We start from the raw sequence: 23807 nt of genomic DNA, 5'->3' as shown, positions 1-23807 counted from the left end.
AGTACCGACAAAAGCCCGGTACCTAGGCTTATTTCTCGCAAATCCTAGAGACTTCTTACCGTTAGATCTGAGGTAGCCGGTGTTACCGGTGGTTGCCCCGGTAGTACCGGCAGTTGTTCAGGACCTATGTATAAATAGCTCTTTCCTCATTTCTAACCGTTAGCTCTCCCTTTCCTTCAACTCTAGATCTGAGAAAATAGTCTCCAAGCTTTGACTCACCCACTCTCTCTCCCTCTTTGCTCCTAGACTTCACTCCTTGAGAGATTTGAGCTAGAGAAGTGAGATTAGAGAGTTGGGAGCTTCGATTTGTGACTTGAGCACTTGGTTTCTTCGTATTGCCGGTTTGGTTTGCATTTGTTACTCTTGGGTTCTTGGAACCGTAGCCGGCTAGGCGTTCTTCATGGTTGCCCGTGTTGATTCATTTGTGAGGGCACCCCGAAGTGTTTGTATAACCCTTTGATTCTTAGTGAAAATCTTGAGCTAACCTGTGTGGTTGCTTGAGGGAGGAGACCTAAGTGGTCGGACCTTCGTGGTCACCTCAACAACGGGGACGTAGGAACTCCTTCGTGGGGATTGCCGAACCTCGGGAAAAATATCTTGTCTTGCTGTGGAGGTAGCATCGACTACCCTTGTTCTTGTGTTCTTCGTGTTCTTCCTCTCTACTCCCTTTCATAGGTGAACAAGGGCCGATCTACGTTTTGGAGAAGAACCGAGCCAAGGGAACTTCAACATCATCCTCTACTACATCTTGGAGAGTGGGGTAACTCTCATATCTGAAATCAAAACTCAATCTACTCTGATTTCGTAGCTCTCATAGGGCGTCGGTAGTACCAACAGTTGCGTCGGTAGTACTGGCTGTCTTACACCGGTAGTACCGGCCCAAACTGTCGGTAGTACCGGCAGGCATTTAACTTCTGCAACTTGAGCTTTTGAGTTTCAGGTTTTTAAGATACGCCTATTCACCCCCCCTCTAGGCCAATTAGATCCTTTCAAGGGCTCACACTCCAAACCATTTCCACCTCCACTTCACCAAACATGGTCTACAATTACTAAATATAGGGGGACCTGTAACGTCCCGCCTCCACGAAGGCCGGGCCCGCTTACATCTGGTAGCTTTTCCAGGACATAGTCAGCCCCCACAGACCAACACTAGTCTTTTCTACGCACTTTGTCCTCACTCGTGCACACTCGGGAAGTACTTCCCGGTCGGTCATCCATCCCTAAATTTCTCTAGGCCAAGCACGCTTAACTTTAGAGTTCTTTGGAGATGGGCTTCCGGAAAAGAAGTTGCAACTTATTGGTATAAGTCTCATATTAATCCTATTAAGCCCTGGGCCGGGTGTTACAGGACCCATATGTACACCAATGGGTTGACTAACCCCTTGGTCGCCTGGCCCTCTAGGGTACTCCTTCGCCTTGTCTTGGACAACATACAAAGAAGCACAAATGTGATCACATCTCCATGATGTGTTGAATAATGGTGGTTTTGATCCAATGTCATCAATCAAAGCACTTAGATCTATGGGCAAAACTCCTAATGGCTATAAATAGGTTGATTTGTGTAGCATGTACTGAGCAAGGGAGATGGTGCTAGAAGAAGTCGGTGCCACATGTAGGATGGTCAGAGGGAGGTGGAGCTTAAGGGCGATAGAGGGAAGTTTGGGGGAGGCGACATGAGCTTTGTCATGTGTGGTTCTTTGCTTCAGTGGAGAATACAAAATAGGGAAAGGAAAAGGGGAGACAAAGAGGGGGGAGGAGAGAGGAAGACAGAAATAATAGGTGGGGTGGAAGTGACAAATGGGTCTCATTACCATGTGCATGCGATGTGAGTGAAAGCCACCATGACACTAGGTAGATGGCCAAACATGCCTCGTTCTAATAATTAGAAGGCCAAAGATTTCCCATTTTTGAATTCAGTGATGGAAATCAGACTCAAGTGATAGATGGCAAAAAATGAACTTCTTCCTTTTGTATATATTTGGTTAAAATTTCAAAAGTTTGATTCCTTAAAAAGGAGATGTGCAGTTATTTTTAGGACAAAGGGAGTATAATGAAATATTTAATTAAATGCATAGATAATATGCCACGATGTATTAATTAGGATTTATTTTAATAGTCTATCAAGCATAAAAAAATGTTCTATTAACAAACCACATACCTGTGACAATGACAATTTACTTTAATACCCCGCAAGTAAAAATTTGTATGTTGTTATTTTATATACTTTACTAGGTAGTATGCCCGTGCGTTGCTACGGGAACGGCTAAAATTTTATACTAAAAACATAAAGATCGCATGATAACATAATAATATTATGAAAATAAATACCAATATTAAAGTGATATTTAATCTAAAAAACAATGCTCATAAAGTTAACACAAGTCACAGATATGTCTCGTCTCAACCATCTAATTTATAATTTGCTTAAGGCCATAAGTAGGTTTTGGAGTTCTCTAAGGATATTGTTTCCGTATTCATTTGCATAGCTCTTCAAAATGCGATGTCCACCAAGAATTCCGTCTTGAGAAAAGTTGATAGCTATGCATGATAAATAATAAGTTAACTTACTAATTTGGTATGGAGTCTCAACTATCGCCATCACATCCTCGCAAGCACGCTTCTTGTCTTCGTCTTGTTTTAGATCAATCATTTCTGCTTCGATCCCTATATTGTTTTTTTATTATTCAGTATCAAAATGACAAAAACCTATAATAACTAATTTTATATACCAAATTATGAATCAATCTCTATAGCTGTTGACGGACAGGTAAATTAGCTTTTCACAATCATACAGATGAGGCACTGACCATCGATTGCTGCTAACTAAAGGCAAAAAATTCTTTATCTCTATCTAGGTTGCTGCAAATTTATAATTTTAAAATAATAACAACCTACTTCCTCCATCCTAGAATATAGTGTATTCTGGTATTTGAGGTGTCCCCAAATATAGTGCATTTCGTGAACAACAAGATAATATTTACTTAAATAAAAATACAAGAGATGAAACTAATTGAGTGCTTACCATATTTTCTATAAAAAAACTTTGATTGCACTCTTTAATCATTTGGAATAGCATCAAATTTCAATAAATTAGGAAGTTAAGGGAGGGTTACATGTGTCTATTGCCCTCTCTTATTTTGTCTAAAAATAGCCACAATGTGTTATATTCTAGAACGAAGGGAGTACAAGGAAAGAAAAGATGACATTTCATCAAAAAATAGATAAGGAGTGAGAAAAATACATGCTAATACTAATATCTTTGACCGTGCCCACCGCTAGTGACATACAAAGCCTAAAAAATCTAAGGCATTGTGCCACGACAGGGCCTTGTCTACTGACCTAGATCGAAAAGCAAATGTACAAGCAGATCGATGGAAGTTTTCTACCTTGTTGCTTGTGTTAGCTTCAGTGATCTCATTATTTTTCAAGCTAATGCTATGACCTACATTAAATCTAAAGTTAATTCTATCAAATTTGAAGTACTTAGTTGAATGTGCTTTGTCAAAGTTGTTTTCATAGCACTAAACTGAGCACTAAAAGTTAAGTGTTTTCCTAATAGAACCAGGGTAGGACTCGATTTTTTAAGAAATGAGACGGACACAAGGTATATTAGACAAAGAACATATGGCACTATACCCATGCCACATTGATCTATATATGCAGTCCCTACAAAACCGGCGCAAACACTCCATGATTGTCCTTGTCTTCAAAATAATACCTGCAAAATAGGACACAAACAGGACTGCCACCCACAATAATATGATGTAAATCAGCGCCGGTCCAGATGAAGCAAAAGGACAACATATTTCTTGAAAATGTTGGCCCTTTCATATTCAATAGTTTTGCAAATTAAAGAATATCCAGTATTAAGCAAAACGATAATATGATCTAAGAGTAGTTTTGCAAAGGAACTTAGATCCAAATCTTTACTTAATAGCTTATATATCTAGCTTTAAAAAAACTGAAGCATATGCAAAAGAAAAATATAAATATAGCACAAAATGACCAGATATCTCGATTTCATTAGACCAAGCAACCTTTGGGGCTGCCAACTTTCCAGAGAAATAGGCACCATTCCAACACAGAATTCACCACACCAATTTATCTAATCATTGTTCATAGAAATCCTTCCTAAATTGAGGTATCCCCAACAAATACGGTGCCCACAAAAAAAAATCTGCCCAAAGAAATTAAGCCTTTATCTAATTTTCTTGTTTGAAATTGACGACTTAGTTTGGATATACTTCAGTTTTGCAGAGCACTATGTTCCCTCCTCCCTCCCTCTCTTGTGTCTGAAACTTAAACTGCAGTACGTGTATCTAAAGGTTTGGGGTGCACCCACTGGATCAATTATCGTTGGTTGAAAGGTTTTAATTGATAAGGCCTGATCAATTGTGTCTTCGCTTTGACATACTTCACTTTTGCAGAGCACTATGTTCCCTCCTCCCTCCCTCTCTTGTGTCTGAAACTTAAACTGCAGTATGTGCATCTAAAGGTTTGGGTGAACCCGCTGGATCAATTATTGTTGGTTCAAAGATTTTAGTTGATAAGGCCTGATCAATTGTGTCTCAACTATAAAGTTCAATGATGTTTCTTTTTCTAAGAGAAAAAGAACTGCACAGATCTAGTAGCAATGGAAATCTGAATGTACAAGATGTACAATTCTTTGAAGAACAAAAGTATTTTAAAAACTCACCTCCTTTTGAATATTTCTGTAAGGCCAACAATCATCATCTTCGATGCAAATAAAAGACATGAGTTGAAGTCTCCGATATAGCATACAACTCTCTACCCTGCAAAATAAAAGACAATATGCATAAGATGAGCAGTAGATCTCAAGGGGACACACTGGCTAGAGGATGCAGCATTACCATGAGCAAAGTAGCCATGTACTCAATGTTGGTGAGAATGAACTTTAGCTCTCAGGCTCTTGGTTAGGCAAGATAGACAGTCAGGCTCGATCCATTTCGCTGCAGCTATCAGGCCGCCGAGCACATCCGAAGCGTCTGCCTGTGGCAAATGAATTGTGCATCGTCGCAGACCATCGTGGTTGCCCCGTGCGACTACATTGAGACTGGAGCTGGGGTCGCTGCATGCGCCCAAGCGGGGCAGGGGCCAGGGCTACCCTGTGCCTGTGCCGAGTTGCCACCCAGTGTCCCGCCGGCCATGACCTCACACGGGCCCTCTGTGTTGTGCCTGCTCTGGCCTCGTGCACCACCCGTCGGCGAGGTGAAAGCCAAGTCGCCGGTTACGGTTGGGTCAAGCAGCCCGCACCGTCGAGCATCCACGTGTCTATGGCAGACTCCACGGTGACAAAGACGCTCAGATCTGAGGGCACTCCTGCTCTGTATTGGAGAGGAGACGACGCGGAGGAGGGCAGGGCGGGTTTGCTGGAAGGGAGAGGCTCATGGCGGCAACAATGGGAGCGGTGTGACGGGGCAAGATCGGGGCAGACGGAGGCCCCTTCTTCGGCTGCCGCCACCCACTATGCCGCCGCGTGCATTCTCCACTGCCGCCGCTTAGTTCCAACAGGAATACAGGATCCGCGGCACGCCGTGGGATTTGGACCTATGCAAGGAGAGATGGGGCGCAGCCGCGCAGGTGTTGCGACAAGGACATGAGATGCGTCGACGTGTGCGTCCATAGGGTGCGAGGATAAGTAGCGACGTGCGCGGCGGCGGCGGCTCTGCGTGATTGCAGCGGGATCCCGGCAGGGGATGGAGGAGTGAATGAGTGATCGTAGGAGATGGGGAGCGATCTCAGGACGAATGCGGGAGGAGCGACGCGGATGGCGGTTTCCTTTTCTGTCGGGCGGGGAAGCGAGGTGAACGCTGGTGGGGGATCGCAGGGGCAGACAGACGAACGACGCAAGGTGACGATTGTTGCACGAAAAATTGTCCACTCTTTAGTCTTTTTAGTTGTATGTATGTAGGAGATATATTTTGAATAAATAATAGTAATTTAGTAGTAAGCAATCTATATTAAAAAAAACAATACCACTTCACATATAACTCTTTGGTACAGTAATTTAACATATAGATTGCTGAAAGCTATTTATGTAATTGTAGTGAGTGACTAAGAGTAAAGCCTATGATCTTATAGCTTGGGAATTCACACTAGTTAGAACAGAGAAAGCCATGCAAAGAACTGAGAAACGGGTTAATAAAAACCATCGGAACAGAAGAGTAGACAAGACGCCCTGTAATAATTTGCAAATGGCCTTACCTTTTTGTGGTTGGCTGAAATCTCACATGGTGCGCTGAGGTTCTGCCCTTCCGGAGCAAGAGATAATGGTACTGTAAACTCGAAGGTGGCACGGACAGCCATGCCCTGTATATGCAATCAATCAAACCGTGGAGAGATCACCCCCCTCACATGACGAGATCGGAAAGTATACCCGCAACGCAAGGACGACGCAGAGCAGAAGACAAAGTGATATATAGAGATCGAGCAGGAAGAGAGTAGAGTGGCATCATTGCGACGCAGCAGATTATTCGCTGCCATGGGCACCCATGATGCCTGCTGCTGCCATTGCCAGTTTGCCACCACCACAATGGGCTCACATGCATGTCCCAGCGACTACACACACTGCACCTAAATTCAGTAATCATCCATGCTTTCCCTGTATCCATAGATTTGCATATCATCGAAAAGTGGGTCGATATGATCGGGGAAGTAGTAATTAATCGAGCCAGCTTTACATCTGAGTTTTAGGCTTTTCTTCAGGGCTGCATTATTATACTGTAATCAGCAGGCTTATATCTTTCTACTGCTCTGCACTAGTGATGGATAATAATCATAGCAAGATCATTTTTCAGAGAAAGGTGCACCTTTCAGACAGAGACGAGAGACTGGTGGTGAGATAGTAGTCAGGTAGAGAGGAGGCCCACATGAACATTGGTACGACCTGATTGAGTGATGGTCAACGTTACAATCTCTTGCGCCGGTGGCAGGTTCCACAGTATGCTGTTCACGTCAATACAAAACTCACAGCAGGTTAACATGAACAGAGCACGCTAACAAGATGGATGGTTCTTAACCTAAAAAAATATCTACGTACCCATTATGTGGTCCAAAACCAGTCGAACTTCTGACCCTCGGATAGGACATCCAAGATCCGCCTACCTCTCTTACCTTGGGAACTATGAGCTTATTCCCTTGAGCTTATCTCGAATTTATCTATCATTCAGCAGTGTTTTTCTTTCACAACAAATCAGTAAATAGTACTTTCAACTGATCATTCTACCTAAATTCTTAGTCAAATTATCTTAAGTTTCTCTGATTTATAAAAAATAATATTAAAGCATTACATAAGTATAGCATGAATATACATTTCATGGTGATATGTGTTACTTATTTGATATAAAAAATTGTTACTTTTTGTATGAACTAGGTTAAACTCAAGATGATTTGACTTTGTACTATTCTAGAATCGTATCTTTTTAGGATGAAGAAAGTACTCTTTTAGTTTTTAAAATGCAAGATGTTTTAGATCTATCCTAAGTTAAACATTTCTAATTTCAATCATCTACAAAATCACGTGACGCGTGCCTACTCTGTCGCCCCATAGAAAATGTAGCTATGAGGTTCATGCTAGTCAAATTTTCTTAAGTTTGATTAAGTTTGTAGTAAATATCAGTGACACATATCTTCAAATAAGTTTATTATGAAAATATATTCAACGATCTATCTATTGATACTAGTTATATGTACTATAAATATATGTTTTCTTGTATATATTTGATCAAAGTTAAAAATATATAACTTCTTGGAAAGTAACAATGACACTTTTTATTGGACAGAGGAAGTAGAGAAAATATTAATATGTATATACAAAAATAATTTTGTTATATTCTTTCTTTTAGTATAATAAAAGTTATAAATTATACCAGTAAAAGTTTTTATTGTGATATATTTTGGGGAGGGGGACAATGGCCCCTTCTCCCTGGCTCCGCCCCTGAGTGTTGTGGTAGATTTGGAAAGGACGAATGAGAGCATGATGATAGAACAAGAAGCTATACAGTGGATTGAGGCCTTGTTTAGTTTTTACTTAAAAATTTTTCATCCCATCCCATTGAATGTTTATGGATATATGTATGGAGCATTAAATATAGATAAAAAATAATTAATTGCATAGTTTATATGTATTTTATGTGACGAATCTTTTGAGTCTAGTTAGTCCATGATTAGACACTAACTGCTATAGTTACAAATGTGCTATATAATACCAAAAACTTTTCTTTTCCTAAACTAGGCAGAAGCCAGTCCTTCAAAGCTGAGTAAGATAAAATAAAACTAACCGGTTTTTATGTCACAACCAGAAAGCCTCCCCTAGCTCTGCTATTGTGCTTGTGGCCACGACACACAGTCTCCCTCCATCTAAGAAGTAGTACTGTCAGGATTCTTGCCGATCAAATTCTTAGTTTCACAAGATTTTGTAGAAAATATTAGTAATGTTTTTATTTTCAAATAAATTTATATTATAAAAATATATTCAGTAATTTCTCTAATGATATTGTTTTATAATTTAAATATTAATATTTTTAAATATATTTAGTTAAAGTTGAAGATATCTGACTCCTCGCGAGCGAGAATAACGTACTTTCAGGAGCGGAGGATTTACTTATTGTGCTCTTTTGACCTTTTTTTCTTTGTTGGCGCTAGGCTTCCACCACCACTCGTTAACCTATGGGTTGTCTAGTTAGAGCAGGTACAATAAGACCACGTTACTTGGCTTATAGCCAAGCCAATTTAGGAAAATCTTATGTGGAGGAAAGAGAAAGAGGAGGAGATAACCAGTTGGTCGACTGAAAGGTCCAAATAGCTAAAGGGGGGGTGAATAGCCTATTTAAAATTTCTACAAACTTCACTAAGCAAGTGAGTTAGTAAAACAAATGGCGAAGCGATTCTAGCACTAGCTCAACTAAGCTATGCAAGCCACCTATACAAACTAGTACAAGGCTAAACACTAAAGCACAACAACAAGATAACTAAGCTAAACAATCTACACAACTAGCAAGGTATGCACAAAAGTAAAGGAGAGGTAAGTGATTGTTATACCGACATTGTAGAGTAGAAATATAGCCAATCAATCAATCACAACTATAAGAGAATCCTCGGCAAGAGATGACACAAAATTTTTACCGAGGTTCACTTGCTTCCCGGCAAGCTAGTCCTCGTTGTGGCGATACACCCACTTGATGGATCACGAGCTAATTGGCAATCCAAAGCCAAACCCTCAGCGGGTGCCTCACATCCACTCATAAGATGGGGATCCTCCAAGCCACGAGCAATCCACTAGAGTAGCCAATTGCGATCTCCCACGGAGAAGGCTCAAGAACCCCTCACAAATCACTTGGTGAGGCTCGAAACAATCTCCAATCACGAGCTCAACACCACCGCTGCTCCAAGCCGTCTAGGGCATCGGGAAACACCCAAGAGTAACAAAAAATCCGCAGCAAACTCAAAAATCAAGTGCCACTAAATGCAACTCTCAAAGCAATGCACTTGAATCTCACTCAATCTCACTAGGATTAGCAATCAAGCAAGGAGATGAGTGGAGGGAGTGTTCTCTAGATCAATGTATGTCTCAAGTAATCAAATGTGCAAGAGAGAACCTCCCAAAGCCGGCCACCCACAATTTATAAGCCCCTCAAAGAAACTAGCCGTTGGCTGTTTTCACTGGGCTGAAATCAGGGGCACCGGACGCTACTAAGTGAGCACCGGACGCTCGACTCCCTGCGTCCGGTGCACTGGAGTTGGCCACGTGTCCGTCCTGAATCTCGCGTGTCAGATCCTAACGGTCACCTGCGGAACACCGGACGCTCTGCAGGTCCACACCGGACGCGTCCGGTGCACACCGGACTCATGCGCAGAGAGTTCCACAAACCTACGGGTCACCGGACGCTAAGCACCGGTAGCGTCCGGTGCTCACCGGACTCATGCGCAGAGAGGGTTGCAAAACCTCCTCACACCGGACGCAACCCACCGGACGCACTCAGAGAGCGTCCGGTGCTCAGCCCTACCAGGGTCAAGCACACTGGACTCTGAGGCCAGCGTCCGGTGCCTCCGCACTCAGCGTCCGGTGAGTGTTTCTCACTGAGAAAACACTCCCGCGAGTTCTCCAAATTTCCCATCGGCGCAATAGAAAAATATACACTTATTTTTCTCAAAAGCGCCGAATCCCGCCGAGCAAGCTCGGCGGGAGGGAGAGAGGAACCCACACCCCTCTCAACCCTAGGAACTCCACCTCCTTTGTAACTGTACTAACTCCAACAAGTGTCCACCACCAAAGTGCAAGTGTGTTAGCTTTTCACAAACATTTTCACCAAAGGAGTTAAGTCAGCACTCTACTAGATCCTAATGCATATGCTCAAGATATGGACCTAGTAGCACTTGATTCGAGAGATGACCGTGATTTCCCCTCTTGATAGTCGGCTATCTATCCTAAACCCGGTCAATCACTTCTCTACTCATCTTAGACCGGCAAAAGTAAAACCCTATGTTTATACCTTTGCCTTGATAACTTTGCTCCTCGTCTATCACCATGATCTTCACTTCATGCTTCATTCCTTTGTGATCATGTGGCCACCGTTCCATGCCACCATGCACCTTCATCACATGTGTTGTTATGCCTAACTCAAATCACTTAAACACAAGACATTAGCAACTTGGTGTCATTAATTACCAAAACCAAACTTGAGCTTTCATCGACGCATCTTACGCCGAGGTGGAGCACGAGAAATCATGACACAGAGCCAATTTAGCACCAAGCTAGTCGATTAGGGACACAGGGTGTGGGCCTTTCTCGATCTAGTGCACATCTCCTCTCTTCTCCCTCCCGCAGCAATTCCCTCCTTCCCATCTTGCAAAAAAGAGCGTGTGAAATCCTCTCCGCGCTCTTGCCAAATCGTTGATTCTAGCTCCATGGGCGCACCAAATCCTACTTTTACGAAGCCAAATCATCTTCTTTTGGGATGATTTAAGGCATGTTCCCCAACTTGTTTAAAGGATCTGCCATCTCGATCTAATAGCCCTAGCCAAACCGGATGGCTCGTCGGTCAAAGCAAGAGATGGCGCTGCCACCAATGCCCCTCCCAAGTTCCTCTCCAATCGTCCACAGAGCGCCACCGGCTTCCATGAAGACCGCGTCGGGCTCGACACCTCCTGACCCTTCTTGGTGGTGTGGGACACTGGTGCAGCTGCAAGCTGCGGCATCGTCCGCTGCCTCGACTTGGTGGTTTGTAGCCAACAGTGCTACTACTGTTGCTAAGGTCTTATTCAGTTGGCAATTTTTTTAGTTTCGGATACTGTAGCACTTTCGTTTGTATTTAATAAATATTGTTCAATCATGAACTATTCGTCTTGCAAATTACAGGTAAACCGTGTAATTAGTTTTTTTCATCTATATTTAATACTTCATATATGTGCGACGAGGAACCTTGAAAATTTTTTAGGTGCTTTTTGGAAACTAAACAAGACCTAAATCATCTTTCCAAGCAGTCCAAAAAGATGACGTCGGCCCGGATCTGCAAGAATGGCAAGTATCACCTAGGACACACATCTTTGTATCTTTCTCAAAAACCTAGAAGGGTGCGGGAAAGATATTCAGCGTGCTTTTGGAGTTTTGAAGTCATGTTTTAATATTGTGTGTCGTCCATCACGACTGTAGAAAATGAAGAGTATTGAGAGAATAATAAAAGCTTATGTCATACAACACAATATGCTAGTCGAAGATGAGAAGGAGATGGTGAAATCTTCTATTGACTTGAATGAGCAAGGTGGATCATCAATTGCTCTACCTCCAGAAGTGCAAAAGGGTGGTGGCCCAAATTTCTCTGAAATTTTATGTAGAAGAGCAAGTATCTATCATCAATCAACACATAACCAATTGAAAAAAATACTAATTGAGCAATTGGCAAAAGTTTGCCAATAGGAGAAATAATTAGTTGTGCCTACAATATCCTCTTTCTTTTACATGTAAGATATAACAGATCATTAAGTTTATTATTGTTTGTCATACCGTTCATTAATATACTTGTCAATTTCTTACAAGTTCCTGCTATGGATTCTTTCTGAAGACCTGTAGTTCTTTATTAAGACCTAAGTATCGTCACCGGTTATCGGTCATCAAGAGATATGGCTAAATAAATTGATAAATTGTGGATGCTAGATTTATTTCCAAGTCATTAGTTTAATAGCTGCTCATGATAGTAGCCTTCTTTTGTGAATCAAGTTTTAGTTGCACTACAGACCATGTTTTGTTCCTTAAGCTTTAAGTCTGTGTGTCCTTATTAGTCTATCTGATGTTGTGAACTTGGTTGTAAGAGCCATTATATTTTACCAGTGAACTATATTGTTGTTTTTATTGCTTCAGTTGACACCTTGTTTGATTTATTTTGTGAACATGCCCATAGATTTGAATGTGCCAGGAACTCAAGTAGCTACAAAGATGTGTTTAGTGTTGATCACCATATCTCAGTGACTTAAATGTATGAGTATTTTTTGTATCGCCAAGTTGTTGTACTCTCTCTATCCTTGAAAGTTTTAACTCCTAGAATCCGTGCCAGTCAATTTTTTTTAAGTTTCACTAACTTTATAGAAAAAGAACACTAATACCTATGACATAAAATGAGTGTTTATGATATATTTTATGATAAATTTAATGATATTAATTTGATATTTTTTTTTCTAAAAATTCGTTTAAAAAGTTTTAATAGTTTGATTTAGAACAATTTTAAAAGTTGAAGCTTTAAGGACGGAGGAAGTATTATTTATCTCTTCTGTCTCAAGATGATGTGGACTTATAGCTAAGCCTATCGGCATTGCTCCGCTTTGTCATCTCGATCCGACAAGGCCAATATTATGTTGTCACCGCCGTGTCACTGTCCCACCCGCTGCCACCACTAGGTCAACTACTAGCTAGCTTCCTGAGGCTAAGACCGGAAAGCCCAAGCCCAAGCCTAAACAGTAATGCTAGCCTAATTCTTGCTAATCAAAGTAGAGATTATTGATGGAGAAAGAAGCACAAACCTTGCACAACTAGACGGCATGCAAATTATTAACATTTCTTTGCTCTAAAATATGTCGGCAGATAAATAAAACTACAAGGTTTTGTACGTAAATAGTTTTATCTCTAACGTAGACACGTCTGTGGCCGTCGTTTTTTAAAAATATATAAACCGGAGCTGGACACCTCACACACGTCGTGTCGTTCGATCGGTCTGCCTAGCATGCATTCCTTGTTTATTTTTTAAGCGGAAACACACTGGAAAAATACAAATATATATACATTCCTGAGGTCCAGAAGATACGGTTGTTGGCGCTCTCTCTCTCTGTACATATTATTATAGTACTAGTAGTGTTTGATCTGACAGTCCAATCTATTCATCTTGCATTATGTTTATTGTCGCTCCCATGTGAAAGTAGGTAGCCGTCCGTCTACCACGAAAGATCTATGGCCAAAAGAAATCTTTTCTGACAAAAAGCTCCTTCCTTTTTGTTCTTGAGCACTGTTGAGCTCATGTGGCCGCGAACCGTACGTAGGGCCTCAGATTGAAGAACAACCGTATACGGCAGGGGCTTCAGATTAGTCTGCTGCTTTGTTCCCTGATTTTTTATTAAAAAATATTACTAAATAATTAATAAATTTAATAGATAAACTCAAACGAACCAAGACAACTCAAGTCTCTCTTAGAGCTCGTTAGATCCATGGTTACCTCTGGACAGTGGTTAAAAAAATGGAGTAAACCTCGCCGCTAATCGCTGGCTCGCGTGAATGTCCGTGAGTTCATTATCTGATGTGACGACGAATTGAAATGACGGAGCGCGATGGAAGCACGCAGCTGTTGTTGGTGCATGTCGACAGACGATCGACACACATCACCCGCACGCACGCACGCATATCTCTAATCTCTCTCACGTAGGAGTAATAGCTAGCTAGGACTAGGAGTATCTATCTGTACCTACCATCATCGATCATCAAGCAGCAGCGGCCGGCTTGCGTGTGAGGAAAGCAAAGCACGAGAGATCGAGACGCCAGCAGCACACGTTCAAGGACAGGCACACCATCGAATCGATCCATCGCTGCATCAAGCGTTTTAACTAATTAAGCTACTGCCGATACATAGTACTGATAAATGCATGCCAATTAAAAGGGCTGTCCCCCTTTCACCTCCTCCTCATATCCATCCAACCAACTGACCTCCTCCTGAACCATATATACCCTTTTTTTCCTCCAATTTTTTGTTTTTTGAAAACTAACACTCCCTCCCCTTTAAAATTCGCTAAAAACATTAACAGAACATGATTTCTAATTTGAGGATGATTTCTCTAGTACATTGAAAAATGTATTTCTTTTGACTTCCTTACACGAGCCGAGCAACTAACGAATCTAGTTGAGCGAGATACCGAGCCATGAGATTTTCGTCCAGAGCCATAGCAAGTAGTTGGGTCGAAAGGTTTTAGGAGCCAAAGTGATGCAAAAATATTTAGCTACTACGTAAACTATAGTGTTCTCCTTCTATATAAAGAAAATTAATAGATATAAATAAATTGTTGGAGCTCCCTTTTTTCTTTAATTTAATTTGGCATTGGTTCTAGGAAAAAGAGATTGTATTTGCTCAAAGATGGAGATAGTCTTAGCTAGAGATGGAGGAGCGAATTGTTATACCAAAAAAGTAATCTTTTTATTTGGTCTAGTTATTAATAACCTTTACTAGCATATATATGCATGCAAATTCAAGAACAGAAACAACTATATTCAAGTGGAAGTAGTTACCAGGACAAATCAAAATCTGCTCGCATCATGTACTACTCAATTGGATTCTTGGAAATATAAGCAAGTAAATTAATCAGTATCCTAATTTAATCTGACGTGCAGACCCATGAGTCGACGACGCCTGCTTGTGTTCTCATGCCCGCCGTTGCCGCCGCCACCGGGGCCGTCGTCGTCGTCGCTGTGGAGCCGCCGGCCGACGGGTTACGCCGATTGCGCTCCAGCAGAGGCCGCGTCGAAGAGTACGTCCCCTTGCAGCCGCCGGCCCCGGTGACGGTGACGGACGCGCCCCCGACCAGGCCGGACAGCTCGTCGCCGCCGTTGCGCGGGTGCAAGTGCAAGTGCGCGTGCGGCCCTTGGGAGCCCACCATGACGTCGTGATGTGTGAGACCCAAGAAGTCCGCCGGGTCCTGCAGCCTCGTGGCGGACGGTGGCGGCGGCGGCGCTATGCCGTGGTCGAACACCGGATGCGCCGCGTACTTGCCGTCGCCGCCGAGGGAGGAGCTCTGGTGGAACGAGTGGTAGTTGTTGCTGCCGTGATCTTGCTGCATCCCGAGAAGAGCGGACGTCGAGGCTGCTGTGAGCTGGTGGTAGCTGTCGCTGGACGACGCCAGGGCTGTCGTCGTGCCCGGGGTGGTGGTGGAAGCAGGGGCAATGGAGATGTCGACGGGCGCCGGTGAGGACGTGGAGGGCGAGGTGAAGCTCGGCGGGTAGGGGTTCGACGACGCGTGGGCCTGGACCTTCTGCGCGAAGGGGCGGAGGAGGTACTGCGGGAGCGTGGCGGGGCTGGCGGTCCCGGCGCCGGCAGCGGTGGCGGTGGTGCGCAAGGGGAAGAGGTGGTGGTCGAAGCGGGAGCGCGCGGTGGCGGCGCCGGCGAAGGGCGGGGCGGGGATGCCGGTGAACTCCTGCACCATGGCGCGGAAGTTGGAGGTGTCGGTGGTGAGCACCGTGGTGGGCGCGCGGCGCGACGCCCGACGCGCCCGCTTCCTCGACCCCCGCGGCGGCGGCGCCGGCGCTGCGTCAGCCTGGTCGACCGCCGCAGAGGCCGCCATAGCTGCACCATGCCCGGGCAGCGACGGCGGCGAGTCCGAGCCCGAGGCCTCTGCGCCGGCCGTGACCGTGAGTGGCAGTGGCGCCGTCGTCGTCGAGCACCAGTGGGACTGGGACAGCGGCGGCGTGCGGAGCTCCTGGAGGCCGTAGATCAAGGAGCCGCCGCCGAAGCCTGGCACGGATGGCAGCGGCGGCTGCCGGAGCAGGGCGGAGAGCGGCGAGGAGTCGGCACCGCATCTGGAGTCGAACTCGTCGTCGCCGCCGCTGGACGACTGCAGGCTGCCGCTGTTGCCGGAGTCCATTCCGAGCCAGGGGCGTGGTGCAAGTGCAACCGCAGTCCGCAGCACACCAAGCTACGACCAGCACCAGCTTGGTGTCATTACCGGAGCGACGAGGCGAGGGCGAGGCAGAGAAGGGAGAAGAGAGTAGAAGCAGGCACGCTGCAGCACGCGTATGGGTGTGTAGCCGTGGCGGGGGTTGTTTTTGTATGGAAATGGCAATGCCGGCCCTGGCGAGCGCATGATTAGGCGCTGGCGCGCAGCGAAAAGTTGCGTGCGGTGCGGGCGGGCAGGCAGGAGCAGGATGGTTGCGGTCCCCGCGAGGCAGAGGTTGCCTGGCGGATCGAGGGTGGGGTGCGTGGTGCTCAGCAAAGCGTCGCGGTCGCCGGTCGGCAGGGGGGGAAATCATGTCGTCTGCCCCTGCCTGCCCAGCTTTCCTTCGGCTTTGGATGACGATCCCAACCGTGGTGCTGTACTTAACACTGGTGTTACGGTGGATACAAAAATTCTATCTACGGTCCAGCCATCCAGGTATTGAGTATCAGATGTACACACTTTTTCTATAAAAAAAACAATCGATCAGGACAGATGCCGATTATGGCCTTGTTTACTTTCCAAAAAATTTTGCAAAATATTTTAAGATTTTTTATCACATCGATTCTTACGGCACATGCATAGAGCATTAAACATAGATCAAAAAAATAACTAATTATATAGTTTGTTTGTAATTTACGAGACGAATCTTTTGAGCCTAGTTAGTCTATGATTGGACAATATTTATCAAATACAAACAAAAATGCTACAGTATCCATTTTGTAAAAGTTTTTACAACTAAACAAAGCCTATATAAACAATGATAACAGTCAAAACGACTACAAACAACTACACAACTTCTACCCACAATGTACAACAGTAGTGACAAAAAAGAAATTATTAACTAAGATAACTCTACCAACAACAACCCACTTGCAAGTTGCAACAAGGGCAAACAAACACCCATAGTGAAGACAAACGCCTAAAGAAAGGACAAAGAAAACTCTATCACCATGTCTTAGAAAGCATGACCTTTTAACCCCATTAGTGGCTTGAGGAGATAAGGCGATAACAATCTCTTTAGGTGTTCTATGTATACTTGCATTACATCCTCACTGAGCTTCCCATTATTTTCAGGTATATCCAATTCAATGAAGCGATGATCTATCATGGGAGACTTATTCGACATCTTGTCCTCGTGCTTAGTGGTGAAAGGGGGTGCATAGGACATGCAAGGTCCTCAACCATCCTAGGTACGATACTCGAAGGAGACGTTGGCTCTATTGGTGGATCTACATCGGTCACCTGGGGCTCTTCTGTGTTGACCTTTGGCCACAAAATAAATTGCACAATCTACGATGATTATGAGAAAGATGGGGTCTTTAATTGTCACTTGTGTATCTGAGATCTCATCATCATCAGATGCATCTTGTAACAAAACAACATCACCAAAGAGGTGACGGTCTTTAGTAACATCTAATTTGTCATCTGAATAGAGGAAGTCCCTAAGGTCACCTCGATGGCCTACTCCATTATCTGTTAGTGAAACTCTATGCCAAAAGCCTTTGTGGGCACCTCTATGGTCAACTCACTAAGGATAGAGTCAATAGTTTCAACACATGTGTCAGCTAGCAGTCCTGTGGCATACAACCCACCGCAAGAGAATTGAGGATTGGTGATGTTGGAGAGTGTCGAATAGGAGAACAAGGGCCAAATTAGTCACCTCAGAAACACATGGCTAACCAAAATCCATATGGTTGGCTATACATGCTAGCCACAACCTGACAGTACAAGCCTCCTCCCTAAGGGGGTGCATCACTACCTCCAAACTAACTTCGATCAAGTATTTAGGGTCTGATTATAAAGACTCCAGTAGAGGCACAAGTAGGGGTTGGAGGTTCAAATGTGTCGAAGCATAAGAGGAACAACAACTACTACTACAAACATGATTGACATCCTCAACATGTGAACCAATAGGTCACAAGGCTGGCAACGAGTTGTGACACGTTTGCTTCAGAAACATAGTCGTAATAATGTCTATTGGCAACGAAACACCATGCCCTTCTAAAGGAGGCATAGACACAAATTCCACTCGATTCTGGCCATGCTTAGAATGACAAGGTTGAGTAATAGGAGAGAAGAAACTCTGAATAGCAGAGAGAGACCAGAAGAGGCATTACTACTCCCTATACCTAGCACGACGACAATGAATGCAGTGAAAGTAGTCCCGATAGGAGCTAACTTGATGGTCATGGGCAAGACAAGCATATACCTTGAGCCCATGTTTTGAAGGCAAGGCTCTGTTGCACTTGCCTCTTCAGCGGTGACATTCTATGCATATCCTCCACTCAATCCCCCTCAAAGGGAGAGCCTAATGAAGATGATGATGGCATGATGCTTTCTCGCATTCTAGCTACATGCATGAATGACATATATTTGTGGACATTGGGGGCTTGATGGGGCTTGCCTAAAAGTGGAGAGGAGAAAGTGAAGGAGGTGGCGACGAAAGAAGGAGCTCAAGCGTCTTAATGAAGCAATTATAGGCCCAACATCTATGTCTCTACTCAAATGCAAAAGATTCAATCTATTTTTTGTACAGACATGGGTATGTCGCTTAATTTGTTAAAGTTAGTGTTTAAAGTACAAAAGATATTATCTTTTTTGTGCACTTCTCTTATATTTTCAAGTGCTTAAGTTTTTCTTGTTGTCTAGGCAACATGTATGTTTATCATTATTTGATAATTAAAAAATCTAGGTTGTTTCTTGTGAGTTATCTTTTCAATTGTACGCAATCCATCCCAAATTATAAGATGTTTGACTTTTTTGACACTAAGTTTGACCACTCATCTTACTCAAAAATTTGCACAAAAATATCACTTTTTTATCGTGGCTTGGTTTATTAATAAAAGTTCTTCAAGAATGACTTAAATTTGACTATGTTTGCACAAGTTTTTTAAGTAATACAAGTGGTCAAACTTGAAGCCAAAAAAGTTAAACGTCTTATAATTTGGGATGGAGGAAGTATAAGATTGTTGCTTGAAAATTCAAGTACCTAAAATATAACAGTTCCCATTTTTGTAACAACTCAACTCACTTGTAGAATCATGCCTAATAGATGCAGATACCAGCGCAAAATGTTATTGTCACAAACTTGAGAGATTAGGAAGGATTTAGAAGAATTCATATAGGAATTTTGGGTTTGGGAAGAAGAATAACACCAAGAACAAGACAACTAGAATCAGTTGGGGGGAATCAAGAAATGTTTGTTATTCATGTCATATCTCGTTCCATCACCATGTACTTGGCTTTTAACTGCTGAACACATCAACACCACTATGGGTCGAGGATCTACTCTTTGGACTAATTTGGAAACTAAAATCCCCTTAAGATTTCTAACTTTTTCCAGAGTGGAAAATCCATAGGAAAATAATTTGAATAATTGTTGAGTTCTTCATGGAGGGTTTTTCATCTCTAGGTGTATCTCCCTTTGCTTCTAAATTAGCCCTTAACAGGCCAAGCCCAACACCTCAAGATTTAAGTCGTGCCTCTCGCACCCTCATCTATCCGCTTCAGCCACACATGTTTCATTAATAATGATATTTTTTAGAAAAAAGTTCACATTACCTCCTTAACTTTCACGAAAGTCCGATTTTTCTCCGTGAAATTCAAAACCAAGCAAAACACCTCCCTTAACTTTTAAAACCTTTCACCTTACCTCCCTGGCCCTATTATAAGAAGTTTTGAAGGAGGTAATGTGAGTAGATCTACACAGTGAAAAATCATAGTAAATCATAGAAAAATCATAAAATGGAGAAATCCAATTTTGTTGGACTCTGCATGAGTAGATCTACACAGTGAAAATATAGTATGCTATGCTTTAGTATATTTTTTTGGTGCCTTTAGATTATGCTTTATTCATAGCTGCAGTTTCTATGATCTAATTGTGATGAACTTTTTGTGATGGGCTAATCATTGTATGATTGTAACATCCCCGATGTTACGGTTACTAAAATTTGGATCATGGCATCATCAGCATTGCACAGCATATTGGTTAAGCACACCTTGATGCATCAACTTAAAATGAGTTTAATTTGGTTGAATGTGCTTAGGGAATTAAAGTGTGGTTATCTTGTATCGATGCGTGTGTTGGTTGCTAAAACCCTAGGGTGCAAGATTTCCGAAAGGCTTAGGGGGGGGGAAACCCTGATTTGTGAACCCTAGATTTGCCCCCTTTTGCATAATTTGAAAACTAAGCAAAATTTGAGGTTGAGTTTAAAAGCAAAGTTGTAGATCTTGTCAAGATGTACAACTTTGGTGTTTTGAGTTTTTGAAGTTTCAATACAAAATTCAAAGTAATTTTGAAAATACAGATTTCCAGAAAGTGTCCCCTTTTCCAAATTGAACCTCCAATTCAAAATCTAATTGGAATTTTGAAAAGTGACCAACATGAAAGTTGTAGAGCTCAAAAAGTTGAACAACTTTCATGTTGGTAGTTTTTCAAGTCGTTTGGAAAAATGAAAAGTAATTTTGGAAATTCTGATCTGCCCTAATTCAAAAATTTGAATTTCTTTGAATTGAGTTTGAACTTCAAAACTGTTTGGCCAAATTAGCTAATTTCCACTCAGAATCAGGTTTGGGCACCTAAATATATTTTGTAGCTTATAAAGTTGTGCACAACTTTTGTTTTGGTAGAAATTTGGCTTCAGTTCAAATTTTGGCCGAATTTTGCAAAGGGACAGAAAGGGCTGGATAAGGGCTAGCTACAGTGATCCGATGAGGATCACCGGCCCCTGTCCAGCACATCCGCCGCGCGAGCCGCGCCGCGCGCATGCATGCAAGCACGCAGCTGCTTGCTGCCAGAGCCGCCAGGCGACGTGGACGCCCCGGGCTCGCTCCCTCCTCCACTTGAGCACCAGCGTGGACGCCGCCGCCCGTGTTCTCTGTCCACGACCAAGGAAATCCCGACGAGCTTCTCTCCCAAATTGACCGTGCTCGATCCCTCTCACACCAAATTGAGCAACCCAAAGCATTCGCCACCTCCTTGCGGACCCAGTGCACCCCCTAGCTCACCTTCTAACTCACTCAATCGCCAGAACTCCTCGGTCTTCTCCAACTCCGGCCGGGACCGCCGCCGTGGAGCTCCTCCCGTGGCCACGGTGTTCCAGTCGGTATCACGCCTCTTTAGCAACTGTTTCAAGTTCCTTTCGTGCTCCAGTTGCTCATGCGCTCGCTCTTTCCCCTTGGACGCGAACAGGATCGCCGGAACGAGCTTGCCGGAGCCGGAGCACCCACCCGACGGCACCGTCTTCGTCGCCCACAGTCTCGGCTACCTCCCCGAGTCCCGCGACGTGAGCACCGTGCTCCTCAACACTCCTTGAACCTCCCTACACCATTTGATTGCACTCTACCGGGCCCTGGTGGCCGGCCGATAGTCGGCCATGGCGGCCGTCCGCCAGTGATACGGTTGAGGTAGAGAGAAGGCGGTAGAGCCGATGCGCACGCGCGCGGGGGCCGAGGACCTCACTATCGGCCGCTGGAGCTGCGGCAGTGCCGTCGCGCGTGAAGGGGATGAAGCTGACAGGTGGGGTCGTCCTGTCAGCGTCTCACAGAGAGGAGAGGAGAGGGAGCCTGACGAGCGGGACCCGCTCGTCAGTGACCGCGCAGGGAGGGGGTTGCACGCGCAGCGTCCGCGTGGGCCGAGCGCTCGGGCCGGCTTGGGCCGAAGCCAAGCGGGCCGGCCGCGTGACCAGTGTGTTTTTCTTTTTTTCCTTTTTGTTTAAAAATGCTGAATGTTTGAATTTGTGTAATAAATCTTGTGTTGATTCAAAAATCATGGAAATTTTTGTATAGCTTCCATAAAAGGAATAGAACATAGGAAAAATATTAGTATCTGTTTTCTAGTAGCTTGCAAGTATATAAAAGTTACCTCTTTTATTTAATGAATAAAACTTCTAGGAATTTTAATAATTTATTAGTATGTCCAAAAATCACCAAACTTTGTGGGGAGTCTCTGAATATCATTTCCAGATTTCACACAAAATTTGGTGACATTTGGATAATGTTTAAATAAAATATTATTAAACCCTTATTTAGTAATTAAATAATAATTACAAAATAATTAGACAATGATTAGTTAAATCCTCTTAATTAGGGTCTAAGTGACTTTGGGATTATGTGATGACCTAAGGTCATTAACCCTACTGACCTTTGGCATTTAATTATTGTTTGGCATTAATGCTTAATTGCTGTCAGTAATAGTTAATTAAGAATTAATTAAGATAAAAGGATTAATAATTAGTTAATTTAGGATAATTATGAATTAAGAAAAGTACTAATTTACAAATGCAACCTCTTGGGTAAAGACACTGAGATGTTGAACAACTTAATTATTGTTTAATCTGTGTTGCACCGAGGCGGCCAGTTGTATTTAACTTGGTCCCTTTTTGCATATTTGTCATGCGCATATCATGAGCATTCATCATTTTACGTATAGTGCACGTGACCGAAGGAGCGCCCGTTGAACCGAACCCCGAGGTCGGTGCTCCGTTCGAGGAAGTAGGATCCGAGACTTGGGAAGTCTCCGAGGGTCCCTCTCTGCCCTGCAACCAAGGCAAGCCCCGGATGCATTAACCCCTCCTTGAGTGTTTTAAATCTTTTATCACTTATGAATTGAAAATGCTGCATTAGGTAGTCGAGAATTGGGTTAACCTACTTGCTGCACTTACTACCTTGATATTTGTTATCTTGTCCTTGGCACCTGCTTTATTTTAACACTGCGTAGTAATGCTTAGCCTTGCTACTAGATAGGTTTTCAAACAAAGTTTGAAGGGTTGTTGTGGAATACACATATGATCGATGATGTTTCAAATTGAGACCGGTCGGTGGACTTGCTTTAAGAATGGAGTCTTAAAGTAGTGTCTCCAACTGTGTCGGTTAAGGACCGGTCCGTTGGTGGCCTGATGGGTTGAGAATTTTTAGTACTAGCCACTTGCCCTCGGTAAGCCCGGTCTTGTGATCCCTCGACGCGAACAGCTACTCGCGCACTGGGAGTGGAAAGATGGCGAGAGTAACGTGTGCCCACCTTACGGATCTGAGATGACCGGAAAACATCTAGATCGGCTGTAGGATGGTGGAGTACTGTGCTCTCGGGTGCCGCGAACCTGGTCAAATTTGGGGAGAGCTTGATTTGGGTTGATATATGCAAGATTTGGTTCTACATATGTCGGGTGGTTAGGAACTCCAGCTGGATTGCTAAGCGGTTCGAATCGTCGTTGCTCCCCGATTGGGAGCCTCAATCCACTGACCCTCATCGTAGTTAAATATGCAACTAAGTGGTAAAATGAAAAAGGGGGAAATGTCTCATGAGGTTCGGATCCCAATTCCCGGACTCAGAGTGACATGAAGCTATGACCGTTGGATAAACAATACTTTATTTTAGGATTAGGAACTCACTGACTTGTCTGTGGGAGACAACCAGTTAGACTGTCCTCGAACTCCTCGGCCTCTTAAGGAGAGGAATTAGCAGGTAAAACTTGAAAGTAAGGATGCACTATTAGTAAGCTTTTCCGCAAAACACTTTGGCTCCTTGCTCAACCACCCCTTGTCTACCCCAAGCCTGCATTCCTAATTTCTCCTCTTTTTTCCACCGGGTAAGTCTTGTTGAGTACTCC

The 23807-nt window shown here is 43.6% G+C and overlaps 1 protein-coding gene and 1 long non-coding RNA gene across 3 annotated transcripts; both read right to left on the bottom strand.

The window, feature by feature from the left end:
* LOC110436885 lies at positions 1337-6473 on the bottom strand. 2 transcript variants are annotated; one of them, XR_002454766.1, is made up of 3 exons: positions 4872-6473; positions 3637-4793; positions 1337-2664 (listed from the first exon to the last, which is right to left on the bottom strand). It is a non-coding gene; the product is annotated as an uncharacterized LOC110436885 (long non-coding RNA). The 2 variants fall into 2 exon arrangements; XR_002454765.1 differs by lacking the exon at positions 1337-2664 and having other exon boundaries at positions 3064-4793; positions 4872-6465.
* On the bottom strand, positions 14729-16464 carry LOC110436882 (endochitinase A-like). Its single transcript, XM_021464531.1, has one exon. It carries the CDS (start codon positions 16126-16128, stop codon positions 14866-14868), a length of 1263 nt encoding a protein of 420 aa, XP_021320206.1. The 5' UTR covers positions 16129-16464; the 3' UTR covers positions 14729-14865.

The sequence above is a fragment of the Sorghum bicolor genome, chromosome 7 (assembly GCF_000003195.3).
Source record: "Sorghum bicolor cultivar BTx623 chromosome 7, Sorghum_bicolor_NCBIv3, whole genome shotgun sequence".
Taxonomy (NCBI): domain Eukaryota; kingdom Viridiplantae; phylum Streptophyta; class Magnoliopsida; order Poales; family Poaceae; genus Sorghum; species Sorghum bicolor.
This window is presented reverse-complemented; position numbering and strand designations above follow the sequence as displayed.

Excerpts from the sequence above, each read along its gene's own strand:
- LOC110436882 (XM_021464531.1), bottom strand. The coding sequence starts at position 16,128 with ATGGACTCCGGCAACAGCGGCAGCCTGCAGTCGTCCAGCGGCGGCGAC.